We start from the raw sequence: 23,531 nt of genomic DNA on the forward strand, positions 1-23,531 counted from the left end.
GAGACTGTAAGCTTAAATGCCTACCTGATGTATCCAGACAAATAATGTGTATGAGTAAAAGACCCAAAGCACACATTTAGGAATTTTCTTCATGTCTCCAAAGAAATGTGCTCTCTCCTATCTTTTTCTTAGAGAGAGCCTGTTAAGACTACCTTCAATTTCCCCATCTGATACAGGGAAAGACAAAACTATTTTTCCACTATGAGGAAAAACAATTCATATGCCTGTGTAAGTAGCAACTCATATCTGGTCTCACTCTTGGGGACATATTAAGGGTGATGGGAGCTATGGTAAAGAAGAAAATGCATGTTCTGGCTAGAGACAAGAGCCCCAATGTAGCTATTAATTACTGCCATAAGGGAATATAGATTGTAATCCAAAAGTCATCAGGATTTTGTGAAATCTTATGACCTTTAAATGTTGGTTCATATTGGCATCAAAAAAATACCATGTGTATCAAATAAAACATCCATGGGCTAAACCTGAACTATGAGCAGCCAGTACATAGCCTCTGCTTTAATGATTAACATTTTTAGAATCCAATTTCTTTTTTACCATCTGACTCTCTCGCTTCTCGGTTCTATCCTCATTTTCAGCTTCAAACCAGGATACTAATAACTCGCAAGGGAAATCATGTCTCTACAGCAAATTTTGATAGCAGTAAGTTTTTACTAGACCAATTTATTTAATACAAAACATAAGAAAGAACCATGCTTCTCAAGCAGCACTTAGAAACCAACAACTTCTTCAGTGCATTTCAGGTCATCCAACTTAGGACTGATAGAACCAAACTTCTATATTACTTAGGCCTTAAGAGAAAATGAATGAAAACAGCTTGAAGGCTCTGGAAAACCACGCTCATTCCAGTTTCAAATTGTTTGTTATAACTAAGATGTTTAAGTTAAATAAGGGCAGGGACCTTTATCCATTGTTCACCAATTCATACTTGGTGCGTAACACTCTATGTGCTACTGCCTGGCACACAGTAAGTGCTTAAAAAATATCTGATATAACAAGGAAAGAGGAAATAACTGCATAATCTAGGCATAGAGAAGAATTTCCAGCACATTACAAAGACAGAAACTTCATACATTAAAAAAAAAATCAATACATAAATAACAATAAAGACTACTTAAAGGTAACATCTTAATGAGTTAATAGTTAATCAACAACAGGTAAGTTAAAAAAATGAATAGGCAATTCTTCACAGAAGAAAAGTGGTTAAGCATGAAATAAAAATTTAATTTACCCATAATACAAACAATTTAAACTGAAACAAAACTGGCTTTCATATTTCACTTTCTCACTGGCAGAGATTTTAATAAATTATAGCAGCAGTTCTCAAAGTGTGGTCCACAGACCCCAGGTGGTCCCTGAGACATCTCCAGAAGGATTCATGACATTAAAATTACTTTGATAATAATATCAACACATTTGCCTTCTCCATCCTCATTTTCTTATGAGTGTATAGTGGAGTTACTTATAGGCAAAACACGTTCTCACAATCTGTTTAACACAGAAGTAGATAGGAGAATCATGCTACCTTAAACCAGACATTATAAAGAATTTTGCAAAAATGTAAAACAATGTCATTCTCATCATTCTGGGGAAGAAAGTTAGTTACCATATTATGTTTATTCACCATATTATATTAATAAATATATGTGACCTAATACTGTAATTATCAATTATATTTAAACAAATATAGTTAAATGTCACTTAAAAACACATTCATAAATATTTAAACATTTCTGTTTCCATTTCTGATATGGTAAATATTGATAGTTATAACCCACATACACAAAAGCTCTTCGGAGTCTTCAATAATTATTGAGTATAAAAAGTCCTGAGACCAAGAAGTTTGAGAATCACTAAGTAATACAATCCAGCAGAGGCAGAAGTATAGGTATCTGTCAATCAAACATTTCTGTTTCTGGGATTTTATTATTAGCAACTAATCATGATCTGTAGATATAGCCTCAAGGATAGTCAGGATAATAATTATAATAGGGAAATACTGGAAACAACCTAAATATCTAACAATATGAAATTTGTTATAAGGAAAATTCTGTATTTATCCAAGAGAATACTATGCTGCCATGGAAAATAAGATAATATTAACCTCAGCTTAATTTCTTGAAAAAAGTTTATATGTAAATGAAAAGTGGGTTATAAAATACACATACATTATGTTTCTATTCATATTATCATAGTTATATTTTAAAACTTGCACACAAATACTCATAGCAACAGTATTCACAGTAGTCCCAAAGTGGAACCACCACCACAATGTCCATCAATTGACAAATAGATAAACAAAATGTGGTACATTACTACAATGGAATATTATTCATCCATATAAAAGAAGTACTGATATATGCCATAACATGCATGAACTGTGAAAATATTACATTCAATATAAGTAGTCAGACGCAAAAGACCACATATTTTATGATTCCATTTATACAAAATCTCTAGAATAGGCAAATTTACTGAGACAGAAAGTATATTAGTGGTTGCCTATGGGTAGAGAGAGGGGTTAAGGGGGAAATAGGGAGTGATTGCTAATGGGTTTCTGGTTTCTTTTGTGGGTCACAAAAATGTTTTAAAATTGACTGTGGTGATGGTTGCACAACTCTGCAAATATGATGTGTACCATTTCAAGACATGCCAGTTGTATCAATAAAACTAAACATTTATATATTCCTGGGAAATGTTCTCTCATTTCTCCTTTCCTGTAGCCTCTGAAGTTTTTATAATAGAAGTTTCTTAAAAACAAACAAAACCCCACACAATATTAATGTTTAGAATTTATTAAATCTTATATTCAGGATATTTTTATCATGTAACCAAATGTTCTATTTTGCTTGTTCTAAACTGAGGTATTTATTTACAATATTGAACTATTCCTTCATATATTTAATATATATAAGATACCATTTTCCAACATAACTCCTAATATCAAGGACATGATCAAATATTAGAATGGCCAATAACCTAATTCTAATGCATTTATTTCCTAGACCTTCCTGAGAAGTGAAAACTAAAAGCACAGTAAAGAAATCTGGATTGCTCTGAATGGGAGTCACACACTTAGAATAGCTAAGGTTTTCTAGAAAAGCTAAAACTGCTTATCGTGGTATTAATAAAGATACTACCTCATTTCCATTCTCCAGCGTTCCTCCTCTTCTCTTCTTCGCCAGTACTCCTCCTTCTGCATTTGCTTCCTCATTTTCTCTTCTTGAATCTTTCTTGCTCGAATACTGGGTTTTACTTCTACTTGCAAATCTGGATTTACTTTTTTCTGTTAATACGGACAAGACATTTGATAAACCAGCAACCTCTCCAACAATCCACACATATCTTTAAATTATACAATCCCACAGTCTTTCATTACAGAGGCTTTTAGCTACAAATTTCCTACTATAAGAGTAAAAGCAGTAAATAAGCTGAATCAGAGGAAACATTCAGAATACGTTAATAAACATTTTTTCCTTCCTATCCCCCAAATTCTTAAGTGTCCAAGTTTAAAGTTATACACTTAGTATGTAAAAAGTACATAACCTAGGGCTAATCAATAAAAAGAAATCCTTAGGGGACTGATGAATATTTAATTTTCCTTTGTTTGTAAATAAACAATTCTAGGTGTCTGACTGTGGGGTTAAAAAGTTTCTTTTCATATAAAAGTATTGCCCTTTAACAGACTTTTTAAATTTTTACCACTTCTGTGTTTAGAAAACATGAATCTAGTGCATCAGTCCAACTTAACTTAAAAACTTTAAATACAATATTTAGATTTAACTTATCATTTGCAGTGTTTTCAATGAAGAATTCCTCACCTCAAAATTCATTTTAAGTGGGAATTCTGCCAAATAAAGGAAATGAATGGGGGGGAAGGTATAGCTCAAGTGGTAGAGTGCATCCTTAGCATGCAGGAGGTCCTGGGTTCAATCCCTAGTACTTCTGTTACAATAAATAACTAAATAAACCTAATTACTCCCCCCAAACAACAAACAAACAAAGGAAATGAGTGGAGACCTGATGTTTCTTTCAAGCACTTCATTTGATGCAGTTATCTTTTGAACGACTGCTCAATGTTATAGTTTTATTTTGCCACTGTCACCAGAAATAATGAAATATGATTATATCGTTCTCATGTAAGTATAACAAACTAATCAATAAAACCCAAACATCTGAATTTATCTTAGTGAGATATGACAAGCCAATCTTAGAGTGGGAGCTTATGGACTTAATGAGTTATATTCACCTACTTTGTTTTTGCATCTAGAATGTTTCAAACCACACACACACACACAAAAAAATCTGAAATTTTACTCACTTTATACTGAAGTCTGTGTCTTCGCCCTTTTAAGTGCATCTCCTTAGCATTGGGATCATTAAAACTGCACTCACATAATTTGCAATGGAATCGAATCACTTTTCCTTCATCATTTCGTACCTTGACGTGGAAAAAAATTCAAGAATCACAACAGGAATGTTAACAGCTGAAGATTTCATTCGTAAAACCTCACAGGTTCTCTCTGAAATTGTAAATAACTTCTAGAATTTGGAGTGAGAAAAAAAAAGAGGCAATGTCGGTACTTTTTAAAAAGGATAATCTATAGAAATAAAGGTTAGAATTTTTTAACTATAGCACGTAGGATGTTAGCATGTACTTAGCTTTTGTAATTAATTTTAATACTTCTGTTTACATGTAAACATTTAGATTTAAATGCAATTAGATACCTTGAATTCTCTAATAAATATTTACTGAATACCTGCTACTGGCCAGGTACTGTTCTTGGAAATGGAGATAAAGATGAATAAAGGTATTATTCTGGTTTATTTCTAGAAAGCCCAAGCTTTATTACCTTATGGAAAACCAATGTCAATTTCTTTCTCACTGAACAACCAGTTAGGAAGACAAGTAGACTAGGATGTTATTAAAAAGTCTACAACAAATTCTAAGTTCAAATTGTGCAAGTCTTAAACATTGGCTCTGAATGTAATTCTCTGAAGGCAAGGATTACTTAACCAGTATTATTAGCAATTAAGATGTTCTGGCTGTACATTTTTTTAAAGACAATCAAGTCTTACTCTTTTAAGAGCTTTAACTTTAAATTAAAATTGCATGTGAATTACTTCCAAACTACATAGCCCAGATTTCTATCTTTTTTTTTTTTTAAGTTTAACATTTTTTATTGAGTTATAGTCGTTTTACAATGTTGCATCAAATTCCAGTGTAGAACACAATTTTTCAGTTATACATGAACATACATACATTCACTGTTACATTCTCTTTCACTGTGACCAGTTTTCTATCTTGTAAACAAAGAACTCAGTATGTAATTTTTCTTGATGGGAAAAAGGAATAAATAAATATTTGTCAAAAATCAACTGTATGCTAGACACTGTGCTAGGAACTTTAATTTCATCTAATCTTCACAACTTTGTTGGACATCCAAGTTACATATGTGCACACTGAAGCTCCAAGAACTTATGTTCCACAACGCAATGAAAATAGAGAAGGACTACACCATTGTATGTTCGTCTTTCTGCCAACAGCAAATATTTATCAAGCCCCTCTGATGCTCCCTCATCTTCCATTTACTGAGTTCCTTTACTTGTACAACAGGAATAGCTTTCTAATCAGCTTGAGAAATCAAATAAACAGGATCTGTTAAATCAGTAACCCCAATTTTATAAATGAAACTACATGACTGTTCAGAAAGAGAAATATTGATCCTTTGTCAACATTTTTGCTGCTCACAATTTTTTTTTTTTTACTTTTTATGTTCAGGATAGAAGGATACATTAAAAGAACGCCTGCCAAATAAAGGGAAAGTTACCTAACATCACAGTGATGATGTCAGCAGGGAAAGAGATAAGTAAACAAAAAAACATGTCACTTAGGCAAGGTTACAGGGCAGGCTTTTAAAAAGGCCTTCAACAAAGATTCCTTTGATATTCCTTCATAAATAACCCTAAATTTAAAATATAATTGAATATAATTTAATTTTACATGTAAAGCATGCTTGTAACAAACTGATATACATCTTTCCTTTATCTAATATCATAGCGTAGTATTTTCAAATCAATACCTCTTCCACATAATCATGGCCCACTGGCTGCACATCACTCTGCAAAGCAGCAAGAGATGCAGGTGTGACTGATTCTGACACTGTGTCTGGCTTTACTTCTGGAATCTGTACAGAAGTGACAGGAGTGCTTTTAACACATTCGGTTCCTTTTAAGTCTTCTGTTTTATTTCCTGTTGACTGCAGTTTATTACCACCTAAAAGAGCATGAAAGAATTACAGTCATTTTCTCTCTGTACAACGTATAACCTGATACAACAAAAACTTCAGATAAAGTTCTGATCTTTACTACCAATAGTCAAACCCCTGCTTGACATACAACAGGATCAGAAATTTTGAAGAACCACATGCATCACTTGCCTTTTTCATCCTATTAATGAAATATGTATCTTTTTCCCCTTTTCTACCTCCCAACACCCAATGGTCCTCTCTGTCCTCACCATGGCTCTTAAAACATCAAGTACCTAAAAGTAAATAGCAAGTACCTGAAATGGTAGAGTCCAAGCTTAATTCATGCTTGGATCACTGCCAAGGAACTGGCCACTGTCCTAAGTTCTGGTAATATAAGACAGTGTAGCTGCCTTTGAGGTGCCAACAATTTAAGGGAAGATACAAGTCATTATAACAATATGGTAAGTGCTGCAGTAAGTATAATAGAGTATTGTGGAAATGTAGAGGAAAGAAGCCACTACCCTTTAACCTGATCCAGTTAGAAAAGGCTTCACCAAGGGTGTGACACTTGAGCTGGGCTTTGAAAGAAGAGTAATGAGGATGAACTGGCTAGGCAGAAAGAAGAGAACATGTCTAACCAGAAAAAATAGTATGTCCAAAAAAAAAAGCATAACAACATGGAGTTAAAAAGACTATGGTAAATTCAAAGACGACTCAGTAATTCAGTATGAATTACTATCCAGGTAGAGGTGATGATATATGAGGCAGGGGTCAAATTATGAAGGGCCCTGGATGACATAATTAAGGAATATACAGTTTTTTTTCCCTATATGCAAGCAGAAGGCCACAGAAAAATTTTAAGCAGGAGACTAACACAATTTAATAAAAACATATTTTAATAAAATGACTTTGACAAGGGTGTTGGAGAGGCTGGATGCAATAAGAGACAAAGCTCTGAAGAAGAGGCTTTAAAGGCTTAAAAATAAGGCAGTGGCCATGAAGAGGAAAGGACACGTTTTGGAGAAACATTGTAGTGATAGAAACAAAAGGACTAGGTAAATAACTAGAGGAGGCAGTAAGTAAGAAGAAATAATGTCAGTGAAGTTTTCAATGTGAAAAAGCAGCAATTTTATGAGATTATTTCATGGTACTTTTGTGATGAGATAACAGGTTAGAATGAGACATTGGTAGGCATCAACAGAACTATATAGATAATGACCAGGAAATATCTAAAATATGATTCTAGAACTCAAGTGGGAGTTTTGAGTTTGCCCAAATGATTTTAAAGTCACTTCACACAAAGTAGAATAGATGAGACCATTCAAGCATATTGAGTAAGTAAAGTGAGATGAGAGCCAGAATAAGAATCTTAGGAACACCAGCATTTAATGAACATGAAGGCAAGAAACCAATAAAAATACCTGAAAAGGGGGTGAGTGGACATATAATAGTGCGACAAAGATGCATCTTAAGCTTTAAGGTATAGCAGTCAACTGTGTCAAATGTTAGAGGTTAACAGGATGAAATGGAAAACTGGCTAACTGATCTGGCATTTAGGTCTTTGGGGAATCTTGAAAGCAGTTTCAGAAAAGTATAAAGTTGAAACACTACAAGAGACTGAAGACTGGACAGGAAATAGAGAAGTAGAGAAAATAAGAACTAGGTTAACAGCCTGAAGAATAAGAATATATATATTTAAAACTATGAAAGACACAGGTATACCTGATAACTAAAGTAAAGAGAGAAGAAACCATTATAGAACTGAAAAAATTCAAGGAAAAATACAGATATGTGACTGAATAAGGCCCCAGAAAAGGAGAAGCTGGTACAAGAGTGTAAGTAGAAGGGTTAGTACTGGAATGGAGGAAAAACATCACTTTAACAGTTAGGAGGATCACAGAGAATCTTTAGTACTTGCCAACAAAGTTTATTTTGGGTGTAGATGTTTTCTTGGCAGCCATATTTGCAGGCACTGCTGATACTTTAGTGTTGGCTGTGCTATTAAGAGATGAGTTTCCTGTAGTTGTAAGACCTTTCACTGAAGAAGTTGCAACTGATGAAGTATTCACAGTACAATTGCTTGCTGCAATGCTTGAAGGAGAGGCAGTTGGTTTTGAAGCAGACACAGCTGTTGAAGAAGTAGCTTGGCTAACAACATTTGGTTCTGTTGAAGGAATGGGTTTACCAAGTTTTGTGTGTAATTTAACCACCTACAAAATAAAAGCATATTTATTTGTCAGGAAACTCAAGAGTGCAGATTTTTAAAAAAAGCTTGTCTAAAAGACACTATAAAATGAGAGTTGTAACTATATTTTTCTTTATTTTTTGTAATACATTTTAAGATAAAAACTCATTACTTTCAAAATAATCTGTGAAGCAGATATGGATACGTATTCCATCTACCACCAGGTAGGAAATCAAGGCAAAGAAAGATGAAATGACTTGGCCACAGGCATATTAACCTAGACTTAAGCAAGACAAAACGAGGAAAACAATCACATGACTCAATTTCCAATTGGAATAAGTGATCTAGTTCAATTTAAAAAAAGGTCTCCAAGATTTCCTTCTTTAAGCAATGACTATTTGATGTTATCTTTATGTATATTAGGCATATAAGCAAGGATTATAATGCAAAGTTTTCAAATTTTGAAGCCTCCTTTACTTTAAACCTCCCATTGAAAAAGGAAAAGAAAACAGAGTTAAGACATACGGGTGTGTGGGAAAAAACACCTACTTTCTGATGCTTAGCACCACGAATGTGGGCAGCATATGCATCTGCTCCTGTACAAGACACATCGCAGAGCTCACAACGTAGCTGATTTTGAGTCCCACGAGTAGAGTTGTTGCTGCTGCTGGTATTCTGTGAGGCTTTCAATGCGGCTTCTTTTTTTTTATGTTTCTGTCCTTCTAAATGTTCTTTATAAGTCTGTTTCAAACAAAAGAATAAACTTTGCTTCACTAATTTTCTATCTACATCATCTGAAATTATTCAATTCTCTAATCTTTAACATTAATTTTCAAATGAGCACTAAACAACTTTAAAAGCAACTGAACAGGAGCATGTGGTTTCCCTACATATGTGATATATCTACGGTTGTCTGTATTTTGTTTAAGTATACATTTATCTAATACTTTGATTTACAAAGGACTTTCATACATAGCCCAAATATCAATATAGGGTAACTGCTCTTAGTTTTAAAGAGTGTGTATCTTTTACTACTTATGCATATTGTTGGATAGAAAATAAGAGTTCCACAAATTCCACACACACACACAAAAAATCCACAAAAAATTATTTAACTATAGGATTAAGATGAGGGAGGGAAAATTTGTCTGCCATATAAGAAAAAAAAAAGTTACTGAGTTACTCTTTGGTAATAAGACTCTTTATAAACAGGCATGTTTATTTATAAAACTGACTTAGAAAAGTCAGTTGCATCTGAGAAAACCCAGTATGCATTTTCACACAGTATCTGTGCTAGAATCCATGTCACGCTGGACAAAAGCCCATTTAAAATATTTAATAGCCAAAATTGTGTATCTTTTTTTTTTTTTTAGTATTTTTTTTCATTGAGTAATAGTCATTTTACAATGTGTCAAATTCCAGTGTAGAGCACAATTTTTCAGTTATACATGAACATACATATACTCATTGTCACTTTTTTTTTCTGTGAGCGAAACTGTGTATCTCTGCAAGGAAAAATAGTATTATTACAATAATAGCCATCAAAATAGTGAAATTAAAAACTGTCTTGGATACAGACAATTGAAAAAGGCAGCTTTATTAAAAAGGGAGGAGGTTAAGGACTGCTGGGGAGTTTGTTTTTTCTTGAGTGGGGCCAGATAGTTACTCTTTCATATATTATTTTAAAAATTGTTTTTAAGACAGACATGATTAGCACAGAATTTCAGAGCAGGACTTTAGAGAGTACCTAAAACAATGATTTTCTAAATTTTAAACAAGAGAATCCTTTCTCCAAATGAAATTTTATGTACTAGTAGAGTTACTCTGTTTTTTGAAACAAAAGAAGATCTAAGACCTAGCCATTTGATTCTCCTCTCATTATCTGCAGCAGCCTAAAGTGGCTCCATGAAGCAGTCTGAGCCTCGATTATTTAGGACAAGTCCTTATCACAGAAATGAGGAAACAAAAGCCCAGAGAAGTTAAGGTATCCAGCTTGCCCATGGCCACAAGTCTGGCTGAGACAGGACTGGAACCATGGCCCCTCATTATCTGAACCAACTTACTCTCCCTCCTTATGCCTACGCCTAGACTGTAACTCACCACCTCACAATATTTTTCTCTGAGGCTCATTAACCCCTTAAGGCACTGCCTGTGACTTGTAAAAGTACCCTTGGCCTGTTCTTGTGTAACCATCCAGCTCCCCCAAATTAATGGTCAGCCAATATACTCATTTTAAATGCTGCTGTTAACCCTAGATGCATGTTCTGTCCATTTATATGGGTACCACATTTTCAGTAAGTCTTTTAAGGTCTGTATTTGCTACTCATCATCTCCTCTAACCAGTCATTACTCAGTAGTATATACTAAAACTAACATCCTTGTTCTCTTTCATGTTTAATCCTGGGTTGCTGCAAACATTCCTAACCAGTCTTCTCTCCCTCAATCATGTAATCAAAATGAAAGTGTTTTCCATCATACTCAAAATAGGAAAAAAGGTTTTATATTACTAGCCACATACATTAAAATATTCCCTAACATAGTGTAACTTGGGGAATGCTGCTAATTCAAAATACCCCCAAAATTCAGTATTAAAAGGAAACAAAACTTATCTAGTAAATTAAAAAGAATGTACACAAGTTGGGCAGGGGTGGGAGACAGATATAACTGGAAGAAACTACTACAGGGTAAAAATCTGATCTTTTCAAATAATACGCCTTTTATCCGCCAAACTGCCTATCAAAATTTTATATAAAAACTAGACACTCTTAGAGAAATTATTAACAAAGATGGGATGGAAGTTGAACTCACTGGATTTTATAAACAGACTCTTCCCTAAATCACTTATTTTAAGGTGTAGCAACCAGCAAAAAACAAAATAAAAAAATAAAGGAATAAAAAGGTTCTGCATGCTTCTTTAGTTGACATTTTTGAAAAAGACACTTCCTTACACCTTTCTTGCTCTCAAAGTCTCTGTACCTTCATGGAGGAGATTATACAGAAATAAGTAACATTCTATAAAGCATATACAAAATTGTCTCATTAGAAATTTTATTCTAAAATTATAGATTAAAATAACTTCTTTTGGGGATTTTTAGTATTCCAGCAAGACAATTTTCTTCTCTTGTTTATAGGCTCCAAAAAATAATACATTTGACAGAACCCTGTCATCTTTAATACAAGTATGTAAATTGAATTATCTCTACAGTCTTTCCTTTTTGCCTGTAAAAATTCTATTCATACACTCAAAACGGATCCGGAAGAAGAGCTAAGAAAATCAGTAACCAATTGTCTTAAGCTGAAGAATTTTGCATAAAGGCTTTACAAAAGCAAGTAAGAGGTGCCAAAAAAGAAATAAAAATTCAATCTTACTCTCAAATCCCAACTAAATTGAATATAAAACTTTTAAGCTAACTTTAAAGTTTTATTTAAAGATCTAAGTATCCTTCCTGAAAAAAAGCTCAATTGGTCCATTTTTCATTTACAATTATAATCATTTTTATAGTATTTTTCTTAATAGAATTCTTACCTCTCAATACAAACACCTTAAAAAAAAAAAAAAGACCATTTAGTGAAGTATGGGTTAACTAAAAGCTAACAGGAGAGAAAATGTAAGCCTTCTTTGTAGGCTTTAGAGTTAGAATATTAACCATACATAATTATCGAAAATAATCACATAAGACTTATGGTTAAACATACAACGTAAGTACCTGTGGTCCAGCACAGCTGATCTTACAGACATCACAATAGTGAATTTGGGGTGGTTTGGGAGGCTGTTTTGGTTTCAGTTGTTTATTTTGGAATGGTGCTTTTTTAGTAAAGGTGGTCCCTGTCCAGGCAGCTGTTGCAGCAGCGGCCGCAGCCGCCGCGGCTGCCTGCTTCTGTTGCTGCTGCTGCTGTTGGTAGTAGGAGGACGCAGCCGAATAGACTGCTGCTTCATAACCTGAATAAGACGTACCTTACAAATAAAATCAAACAAAGATTATGTTACATAACTGTTAAGAGGCCAAGATAAATGTTTTGAATTTAAACTCAATAAATTCTGCTAATGAAGACAGCTTTACATGACCATACTGACAAATAAAGTATATCTCACAAAACCTAGGAAAAAAAAATCTCATTTATCTTCCTTCTACATCAATCAACAAAGTGTTTACTCAATACGTGCCAGATGTGGTGAGGATATAAAGCATAAGATTTGGTCCTTGTTTTCACGAAAGGCTATAGTTCAGTGGAGGAATGTGACAGGGTGTCTGATAAACATATATGGTTGACTACACAACCTGTTATATTTCCCCAAGTAGAATTCCTCTGAATACCATTTGGGAAGTGTTGGCTTTGAGGAAGAGTTTGAATTAGGTTACTAGATAGGAAAAAAAAAAAAGTCATGAATGTAAGCTTTTACATGTTTGGTGGCTTACAGGATAAAAGATATGAAAGAGGAAAACACACAAGGTGACACCAAGACTTTGAATCCCAGTAACTGACTGATGGGTTGTACAACCAATAAAAGCAAGGAGCTGACAGAAGCTGTTTGAAGAGGCAAAGTGAATAAAGTTTAGTAGAAGTCTACGATGTGAGGTTGGAATTCAGATGAATGAACAGAACATCAAATAAAAGATTCTGGAATAAAAAACCAAATATACTGGTTCTCATTTTCCAAAAGAGAAAAAAGCACTGAATTTTCTGATCAAATGTATGGATTCTATCCATTTCCACTGTTCAAAGTCTTTGATGAACAAGCACATTAAGCTAGTTATTGACATAATATACACATACTGTTTATGTTCAGTGGTTTATAGATTTAAAAATCTATAAAAATCTATTTAAAAATCTATAAAAGCTTTATATTTGACAAAGTTGCTGATTTAGCCTACCTCAATACTGGAAAACTTACTGCCTTCTGAACTAAGATCTCTGGAAATTTGCTGGACTCCCTAATTATCATCCTTTTTCTCTAAAGTGGAATGAGTGGGGAAAGAGTCAAGTAAGGCTCAAGAGTGGGATTCCTAGTTGCCACGATGGCACAGAAGAACTACTTAAGAAAAACTTAACTTCTTGATATCTCAAATTAGACTACTATACTGAAAAGTAAAGACTTATGACCCACTGATTCCAATATATCTTAAGGGTCTGAAACTGGACATATTCAAGAGAGTAGTTGGGCAATTTTCATGAAAAGCCTTCCTAGATTTTTACGTCAGGTTATTAAATTATAAAAATGCTCATGAAGATACGAATATAGAAAATGCACGAAGAGAAGAAAATATCTAAAAATGAAAATAGGAAGAAACAAGTAAACATATCAATAATAAACATATGACCAGATTTTTAAAAATTAGAAAACAATGGATATAATTGGTTAAAACAAAAATTCTACAGATCACTGAACTCTTTACTTGTCATTACTACCAGTGTCCTCTATTACTGAAGAATGTGATAAAAGAATATAATTAAGCTCACAGCCAAATGCTTTCAAATTTACAGGCAGAAACACATACAGTTTAAATTTTGCTCTTTGAACACTGTAAAATTGGCCAATTTAAAAAATACCAAAGCTACTTGTGGATTATTACTGGTTAGGACCACAGTTTTTACATGGAATCTCCATTAACTGAACTTTTCCAAATGACTAGTTGTTGTGTGTAGGAATTATAAGCATGCCTCTTATATTTATCTTTATGAATTACATGGCAAGAAAATAGAGCAGAATAAGGGGCAGCATCCTACTAGACTGGACAATCAGGACTTCTAGGTTTTTTAAAAATTGAGAATCTACACTATGAGAGGCAGTGGTTCCAGATACAGTGAAGTCTCAGGATAGATCTATAAAATAGATTCTGCAGGTATTACTACACTTATTTTACAGGTGAGAAAACTGAGGCTAAGAGATTGTAAGGTCCTTTAAACAGTTATTCAAGCAATAGAAATCACCACGTTAAGCTAATATGTACATAATAACCTTCACTTGCACACACATAGTCTAAAACTAATAAAAGGTAAGCTTATTTATAGCTTACTATTTATTTTTTGAAAAATCACAGCATAAACTGGAAGGTAGGCTGAAAGTTCTAGAACTCTGCTAAGGAACACCTTTAAATCTCCTATGACTACTAGCAAACATATTTTTTTGTATAGCATTATGGGAAAATAAACATAAGGTTGTGTCTCTAAATGAAGTAAAAGTTCAATTTTTGAATGCTACAACAGTTTCACTTGAAAACTATTTTTATTACATATAAATTAGTTAATTGTAACAGTTGAAATATCATTTTTAAAGGTACGATATCCCAAACAAAAACTATCATTTTTGCAGTAAATCATGCCACAAGTCACCATTTAATAGGTACCAAAACTCTAGAACTCAATGAGATAAAAAGAATAGCCTACTCAAGCTGTAGCTGATATAAAACTGCAGATATAGAACTCAAAAGCCCTAACAATGATCTCTCTGAATGGCAATTTCATATTGTGCATCACATATTTAAAAAAAAATGCATACTCTTTGATAAAACAGTTTCAAATTTAGGAATTCATCCTAGGGAAACAACTGGCAAATACACAAATCTTCACATAAAAGGATTATCTTACTCAGTGTTGTTTTTAGTTTTTCCTTAATATGAAAATAAATGTCCTAAAATAGAAACTTTAAAATACACAGTAAAACAGTATGTAGTCATTAAAAACTATGTTTTTCTAAGCACAGATCTTGGTTTCTAAATAGCACTTCCATACAGGGAATCATGGCTCCTTTGTGACCTGGCTGATTGTGAGTCCAGGGCAGGAAAGGCTAGAAGTGTATGGTTTGTTATTGTTCTGCATTTTATTTATTCCTTAATTATGTTTTGTTCCATGGAGGATTTGAGGTGTTATGGACAATTTCAGTTCTTACTTCTTGATGTTTTGCTGTAGCTTGGGTGTTAGAGGTCTAGCTACTGAGTTTAAAATCTTTTTTCATTTCTCAGAGATTTTTTTAATCTCTTACCCTATGTCAAATGTTATGCTGGGCACTAGGGATACAATGGTGAATCAGAGAGAGCAACATGCCATTTTACAGGAACGGAAAGAAGTACTCAGAAACTAATGAAGCCAAGTTCAAAAGACCCAGAGCTGGCTTGAAAAGGATCCCAGTGGCTAAATTTGGGACACTGTGTATCTCAAAAAGAAAAATGAAAGCAATGGGTTATATTAGACTGAATAAAAAAGGAGCCCATACTAATACTAAAAAAAGAAGTAAGGGGATTCTTCTTTAGGGAAGATCACCTAACAATCCAAATCCTTTTACACTGACTCTTAGTAAAAGGATTTTGCATTCACCATTGTAGAACTTTATTCAGTTACTGAGTTTTTCAAAGGATCAAACACCACGGAGAGAAAGGTGGTTGGGTAACAGGCCCACAGATTACTTGGTTAATTACAAATGTAAAAAGCTATCTTTACAATGGAAAAATCTGTTAGTTACCACTTTAATCAGTGATTATACTTGGCATCATCAATAAGGAATAAACTGCATCTGTTATGTGCACCCAATGTGATGAAATGGAATGTTTACAAAGCTGTTTTATTAATTAAAAAGCTGCCAGAATCTAAACAAAGAAATCAGATAAATCCAGATTGTAGGATATTCTACAACTCAACTGGACCGAACATTTCAAAAACATGAAGGCCATGAGACACAAGATAAAAATAGGGTTATTCTACATTAAAGGAAACTGAAACTAACAACCAAATACAACCAATAATCCTTGACTGGATCCCGAATTTAAAACAAAGCACCAAACACAAATATACCAACCACACAGAAAGCCCAGCCATAAGAGACATTTGTGAACTGGAGAAACTTATTAGATAATATCCATGTCCAATTCCTTTTTATGATATTTGCATTGTAGCTATATAAAAGAATGTCTCGATTCTTAGGAAATACATGTGGAAGAATTCCAGGCAAAGCACCATGTCACCTGCAACTTATTACACTGCTGAATCATTTGAAAATGTTTTAAGAGAGCAAAGTGAATGTGACAAAATAATAATTGGTAAATCTAGGTAAATGGTATTATAGACATTTGTTGTACTATTTTTTTTTCAACTTTTCTGCAGAACTAAAATTTTCTAAAGTTGGGAAAAACATGAACTAAGGAATGGTGTATCTCTACACTTAGTGACAAGAAAAGGCATCCACAATGAAGAAAGCAGTTTACACAATAGAACATAGAAGACAAATCCAATTTTATAAAGAAATCATGATGTTTATATATGCATATTCCCATGGAAGAAAAGTATAGAAAGACATGTACTAAAATGTTAATAGTAGTTAGTGTTTGGAGGGTAGATGTCCAGTAATTTAATTTTTTCTCCTTTTTTAATCTATAGTTTTGAGTCAAAATTATTTATTACTCATGTAATAAAGCAGTAAGTAAAAATAATTATTTTCATTCTGTGTAAGGTATAGTCAAGCAACTGAGAGACAAAGGGCAAGGGACAGAGACACATAAAAAGAGTACATGTAAAAGAGAAACAAGGAACAAGAAAGGATATTACCATACTCCTTATGTTGTTAAAGATAATGTAGACTTTTTTTATTTTAAAGTGCCCAATCAGATTTCATTGAAATAATTCTGTTTACAGCTGTAACCAGTTAATCAGATAGGGGCAAAAAAGCTGTACCTAGGCAATCTGAATGACAGATGTAGGAATAATAACATCTGACTCCAGCTCATTTTCACGTGGTTGTCTTAACTTACAAACCTGCATTCATTGCTCCCTTTCTTGAGATCTCTTTGGCATCCTGTCTGCCCACAAGACACAGACAGACACCACAGCAGATCCTAAGGCTTTCCACACTGACATTTCCAGCCTCTTCTGATATTTACCCTATATATCCTGCATTTCAGCCACAACAAACTGCTAATTCCAAACATTCCATGCCTGCCTGATTCAACATTGTACCCTAGCATACAGTACAGCATGTGATACAGGGTAAGAGACAAAAAACAAACAAACAAACAAAAACAAACCTCTGAGAAATAAAAAAATATTTTTAAAATTCAGTAGCTAGACTTCTAATATCCAAGACACTACAAAACATCAAGAGGTAAAAACTGAAATTGCCTAAGTCACCTTAAATCCTCTGTGGAACAAGACACACTGTCTTAAGGAATAAATAAAATGCAAAACAACAACAAACCGTACAGTAGTACAAGGCTAAGTGTCTTCAAAAAAGTAGTATGTGGTTTTTATCACTGCAATGCTATAAAGTACTTCCAGTGGAAATTAGGAAGAGCAGTGAGCACAGCAACACAGTTTTAGTGACTGATTATTCTTCTCCATGAAAAATATATAAAATTATTTAGGGAAAATAAAGCTATTCTGTCCTTCCAAGAGATGTGTGTTATATAACCATCATTTTACAGATGTTTATAAAGGCCACCCAATATCTTCTTGATAAATAAATATGAAGAAATAGCTCCTTGAGGGCTGAAATAAACAATGTAAACAATTTGTTAGAGGTGTTTCCTGAAGTTAACCTCGATTTTTCAAATCCACTTGGAAAAGTCAGATAGGAAATGACCCTGTAAAATACTAGGTGTTATTTTCTCTAATGGCAATGCTAGGCCCAAGCTTTCAAATGCCCAAAGGGCATTTTACATTCTGCTAAAATTTCCTGCCTTTAAAAGAAAAAAAAAAAAAAAAAAAAGCACACAACTTAGAATATGGTTCACTTGTCACATTATGCACATATATTTGTATTAAACTATCAATCATTTCAGTTCTGGCTACTGGGAGCAAGATCACTCCAGAAAAAATCAAGACAGTTTCTTGGTGCATCTCTTTCTAATTTGCTTACTCATTTAAATAGTTTATCCGCCTTACCAGAATAAGTAACTGCCGTGGTACTATAAGTAGCACTCTGGGTATAGGATGGCACCACAGTAGCTGCAGCTGCTACTGGCTGTACGGTGGAGGATACAGGATAAATAGAGAAAGTAGTGGTAGCTGGACTTGGTGTGGCTGGTTTTATGGCTGTCACTTGTCGAGTTTGCTGGGCTTGTGTATATTGAGTTGCACCTTGGCTATAACCTGCTTTAGGGGCTAAATTGGGAAAGAGACATCAGAAAATTAGAAGGGTGAACCTCTATTGTTACTGTTATCAATATCCTTGAAAATTAGAAAAATAAATGTAAACATCATTAACCGTAAATTTTATGCTAGCAATTTCTTCTTGGTAAAAGGGGTAAAATTTTTATTAGCAAATGAATAAAATATAACATCTATATAAATCCATTTACTACCCCTTCCTAGACGGTTTTTACACATTTCCAAAATGGCTCATTGTCAAAAATTTACCACTAATTGAAATACCAGTACTACTTAAAACATGTTATTAAGAAAGTTTTTAGGAAAGGGGCGTGTGTGTGTGTATTTGGGCTAGTCAGTCGTCGGTCTACTTGAGAGTTATGCTTAATATTGTGACCAGGAGAGAGTCTCAGAGTATAATTCAAGACACAGTAATGTTTTCAATGTTTAATTACACAGAACTTGTCCATGTGTCATTCACTGCAGTTCACTGATTTACCCGTAGTAACTTCAATCTAATTACTACCCTCAAGGTGCTACTGACTTAATTCTTCAAATGTCAACAGCTTGAGTTCAGCTGTTCTTAAGTGGATACCAGTAATGTCTCTGATAAACTTTCTGCTGCCTTTCACCATATTCAAAACAAAGGTATACTTTAAGAATCTTATGAGCCTTATTATCACTAAATTAAAAATTAATCCCTTATTGATGATCACTGAAGCATACAAATGTAATTTTCTGACAAAGGTCTCAATAGCAGGGGCCAAATTCATTTTATGCCTAGTTAAATAAAGGTACCTTAAATAAATAGCACTTAAAGAGATTAAAAAACTTTTATCTACATATAGTATGAAGTTTGATCCACACAACATATAGATGAGGACAACATTTTACAAGAAAAACCTAATGTCCAAGAGCTAAATGATTTACAAAAGTCACATGGTCAGTATCAGAGCTTAGACTACATCAAGGTCTTCTGACTCAGGTAACTCAGTACTGTTAAGCACAATCTATCTAACCCTGGTAATCAATCAGGAAGTTCATTAGAGATCACTATACCCACAAATTAAGAAAGAGACTATAAAAAAAAAAGTCAAGGTCATTATAATTCAAAATATTTTAAAACCCTTTTCAAGGAACTCATAAAATCTTATTACTAAAAGTATCGTAAAGGGGGAGGGTATAGCTCGAATGGTAGGATGCATGCTTAGCATGCATGAGGTTGTGGGTTCAATCCCCAGTACCTCCTCTAAAAATAAATAAATAAACCTAATCACCCTCCCCAAATTAAAAGTACCCTAGAAAAACCTAAGTCAACTACCCCATTCACAAATAAAAGAACAGAAATGAAATAAGGTAAAAACCACTTGTCCATGTTAGTGGTAATGTCAGAGCTAGAAACCAATTCTCTTTCATAATTCAAGGCTCTATGCACACTCTCATGATCTTTTAAAAATAATTAAAGATTTCTACTTTTCAGAATTCAGAGAGCTTTGTTTTAAAAGTCTGCAATTAAATCTCTTATGGAAAAAAATCCATCTTTTAAAGATTACAAATATGTAGGCTTATTTGCAAACAAACCACCACCTACATTTGAACCATCAATATATACTGTCATATCTGTTGCTGGTAACAGAACCAGCTGTCATTACAAATGAGAGAAAGATGAATTAAAAATATAAGCCCACAAAACGGAGACCACTCTAGGGTCTCCACTAGTTAAAGGCAGTCAGCAGGTATTCTGATCATTTCTGGCAAAGAGAAGACAGCCAGAAGTTATTGCCGCAACTTCTTCTGTACAGTTTATTTCAGCAGGAAAAGAACTATAATAAAAACCAGAAATGAAATACATTTCCAGGAGAGAAGGGCATGATTATGAATTGCCTCCGTGGTCTTATTTCTTTGGGATTCAAAGGCATTCCTGCTGAGAAAGAGAAGAATATGGCTATAACCTGCCTCTTAAGGTAACATAAGACAATGAATTTAGATGGATTCAAAAGCGTATCGCTGTTTAAAAACACCTTGAATAATACGTTTCAATAGTGTACAATGAAAGTGTGTTTTTAATATGACCCACCTGTCTGATAGTAGGTCTCGGCAACAGAAGGCTGGGGCTGGGCGGCAGCAGCTACAGCAGCAGCAGTTGCTGTTGGTTGCTGGTAGTACTGCTTACTATCATAAGCGACAGCAGGAGCTGTGGATCTTACATATGAGTATGAGTCCTAAATAAAGAGAAAGAAAATTTCTGTGAGTGAGACGGCAGGAAAAAAAAAAAACATTTTCATTACATAAAAAATGCAATAACGGAGAACAAAAACCTAACTGATATATATGAAGGTAGATGGAAGAGTCCAATTCGATACAAATGGGAATCATTTTGGACTTCACCGAATAAAGACAAAATCGTTTCGAGAAGCATGCTTAACTTTTATGATCAGAAAAATCACTGAAATATTTAAAAATAAGCATTAAAAAAATTAATTTTATTAAAAAATGCATGGCAGATTTGCCTTAAAGAGGGATCCCACAGTAAAGAACACTTGGGTGTTCTAAGCTTTGTGACTGCTCCAGCTTTCTCTTCATTCTTCCTTATTTACTACTATTCATTAACATAATGATGACTAGGAGCTCCTAAGTGGAGGAAAGGCAACAGAGGTTCCAGGAGAAAGAAACGCTATATACAAATCTCCAAGGCAATGAAGATCAAGGTGAGCTGGGTGAATTTTGGCACTGCATATAGTGAGGAGGGGTGGAAAGGTATGCAGTGGAAAAGCTGAAGAAGTACACAGGGCCCAGAAAATGATGGGCTTCATACACTCTATTAAAAACAATGGAATTTATTATTCTGTCTCTGGACATAATGAAAACAATCACACATGTCAAAGGAATTCCGAGTTTAGTAACTTGCTAAATATTAACAGAAAATATTAATATTGTTGATTCATATAGCAACTTCTTACTTAAATCCTTATACTTTAGAAAGAAAATTAAAAAATCAGGCAAAGCCAGAAGAACCAAAGTTTAAAAACCTGATCCTAAAAGCAAACAAACAAAAAAATGGGCTAAAGGAATTAGGACCAAATTTAAATAAGTAAGTAAGTAGTAATTCAGTGTCATAGTAGACATAAAGAGAATTATATTATTATAAAGAGAATCAGATCTTTACATCCCCGTAAACCTAGTAAGAAGCAATCAGATGAATTAAGAGCAGGATAGATTTGCTACATACTAAGAAAGAAAATCTTGAGGGGAAGAAGGTACATGTAGTCAACAGATAAGCATCAAGATAAGCATCAAGAAACCTGCAAGTAATTTGTCCCCATAGGCTCACGGTTCTTAATATAGGAGACATACGGGTGTCACAAGTGGATAAAATAATGCTAGAATACAAAAGAGGGGCAGGAGATCCCATGTCTTAATTTTTCTCAAAAACTTGGGATACAATTAAAATATTTAACCAGTAATTAATGTATTTTTTAAAAAATTAAAACAAACATAGATATAAAATAGACTAGGGGATTGTTAATATAAAATTCACCGCAAGGAAAGAATGCTTGGAGTATGCCCCCAAATTAACTAGGAATACACATTCACTTTTCTCTATCATTAGAGGTCTACTTTGGAAGATCTAAGTTTTAAAAGTATTGGTTTGAACATTATATCAAATACTGAGGCCACTGAAGCCTGTATGACAAGGCTATTGAAAGCAGTAGTTTCCTTACCTGGTAGTTCTGTGTAGTAGCTGGGGGTGGTGGTGGAGGTGCTTCTTGTTGCCTCTGGGTATAACCATAGTCGGTTGCTGTGTGTGCAGTGGGGTAACCTCCATAAGCAGCAGCTGTTGCAGCAGCTGCAACAGCTACTGGAGCAGGCCTGGCAACTGCAACTGTGGCGGCTGCTGGTGCATAGGCAGCAGTAACTGTGTGAGCAGCTACTGGAGCCTGATGGACAGTGTAGCTAGCAACTGTAGTTGGATGAGAGTAGGCTACACCCGAGGCTGGCTGCTGGCTATATTGTGGAGTAGAAGAGTAAACATAACACAATTTAATTTTAAAATCTAGGAGTTTAGTCAACTTAAATCAAAAGCACATTTTCCAGCAATTTAATCACAGACTACAAAAGAACAGGTATTTGAGCTTAATAAACCACCTAATCAATAGCCTATCTTTAATGTTGTATAATTTTTCATTCCTTAATCTCAGTGAATTAGTCACACATATTATGTTTCAGATCAAAGATCATATCACAAAGTAGGGATGACAAACTGGGATAAGAAGTAGATTAGGAAGAAAAGAAAAAATTGATCAAACTAGGAATTTTAAAAAGTATTTGTTGTATGTAAAGTTCTTTATTATGTTCCATTGTCTTAAAAAACCTATACAAAGAAATCATATTAAGAAAAATATTGTATTCTAACTCTAGTTATGGAAACCATTTAAGGTAGAAACTATTATCCAGATGACTTAAGAAATACTTCTGATGCTCTAAGGCGGTGGTTCTCAACTAGGGGAGATTCTGCCCTCCAGGAGACGTTTGGCCATGTCTGGAGATACTTTTGATGGTCAAACTGCAGAGGAGGAGGTGGTGATGTGTGCTACTGGTATTCAGTGGGTAGAGGCCAGTGATACTGTTATATATCCTACAAAGGACAGCTATCCACAACAAAGAATTATCCAAAGAATGTCAACAGTGCTAAGGTTGAGAAATCCTCCTCTAGGATACAGAATTTACAATGGAATATCTATTATTTTAGACATATTTTCCAGGTTATAGGCAGCACTTCATTATACACATTTATTTTTCTCTTAAAAATGTAGCACATGTTGCAAAAGGAGACCTAAGTCAGATGCTTTGCACTCATAATCATTTAAACCTCAAAGAAACAAAAATATTCTCCAAAACTATGAATCAAATGGAATTTTCAGCTAAAGCTCTTAGAATAATGTTTAATTTCTAAATGGAGAGCTTATGTCACATAAAACCAGGCCCACAGATGTTAGCATATG

The 23,531-nt window shown here is 34.0% G+C and overlaps 1 protein-coding gene across 3 annotated transcripts in view; it reads right to left on the bottom strand.

Annotated features, from left to right (window-relative positions):
- The window catches only part of ZFR (zinc finger RNA binding protein), a 74,096-nt gene that overhangs the window by 33,921 nt on the left and 16,644 nt on the right, over positions 1–23,531 (bottom strand). For all 3 annotated transcript variants that reach the window (XR_004133929.2, XM_031443678.2, XM_031443675.2), the window contains 9 exons: positions 22,251–22,533; positions 20,606–20,750; positions 18,325–18,543; positions 12,162–12,409; positions 9,004–9,195; positions 8,188–8,479; positions 6,102–6,295; positions 4,340–4,459; positions 3,159–3,304 (listed from right to left, as the gene is read on the bottom strand). Coding sequence is in view for 2 of the 3 variants with exons in the window: in XM_031443678.2 (XP_031299538.1) it covers positions 3,159–3,304; positions 4,340–4,459; positions 6,102–6,295; positions 8,188–8,479; positions 9,004–9,195; positions 12,162–12,409; positions 18,325–18,543; positions 20,606–20,750; positions 22,251–22,533 (1,839 nt within the window). In the remaining variant the exon portion in view is untranslated. The remainder of the gene's footprint in view (positions 1–3,158; positions 3,305–4,339; positions 4,460–6,101; positions 6,296–8,187; positions 8,480–9,003; positions 9,196–12,161; positions 12,410–18,324; positions 18,544–20,605; positions 20,751–22,250; positions 22,534–23,531) is intronic.

The sequence above is a fragment of the Camelus dromedarius genome, chromosome 3 (genome assembly GCF_036321535.1).
Source record: "Camelus dromedarius isolate mCamDro1 chromosome 3, mCamDro1.pat, whole genome shotgun sequence".
Taxonomy (NCBI): Eukaryota; Metazoa; Chordata; class Mammalia; order Artiodactyla; family Camelidae; genus Camelus; species Camelus dromedarius.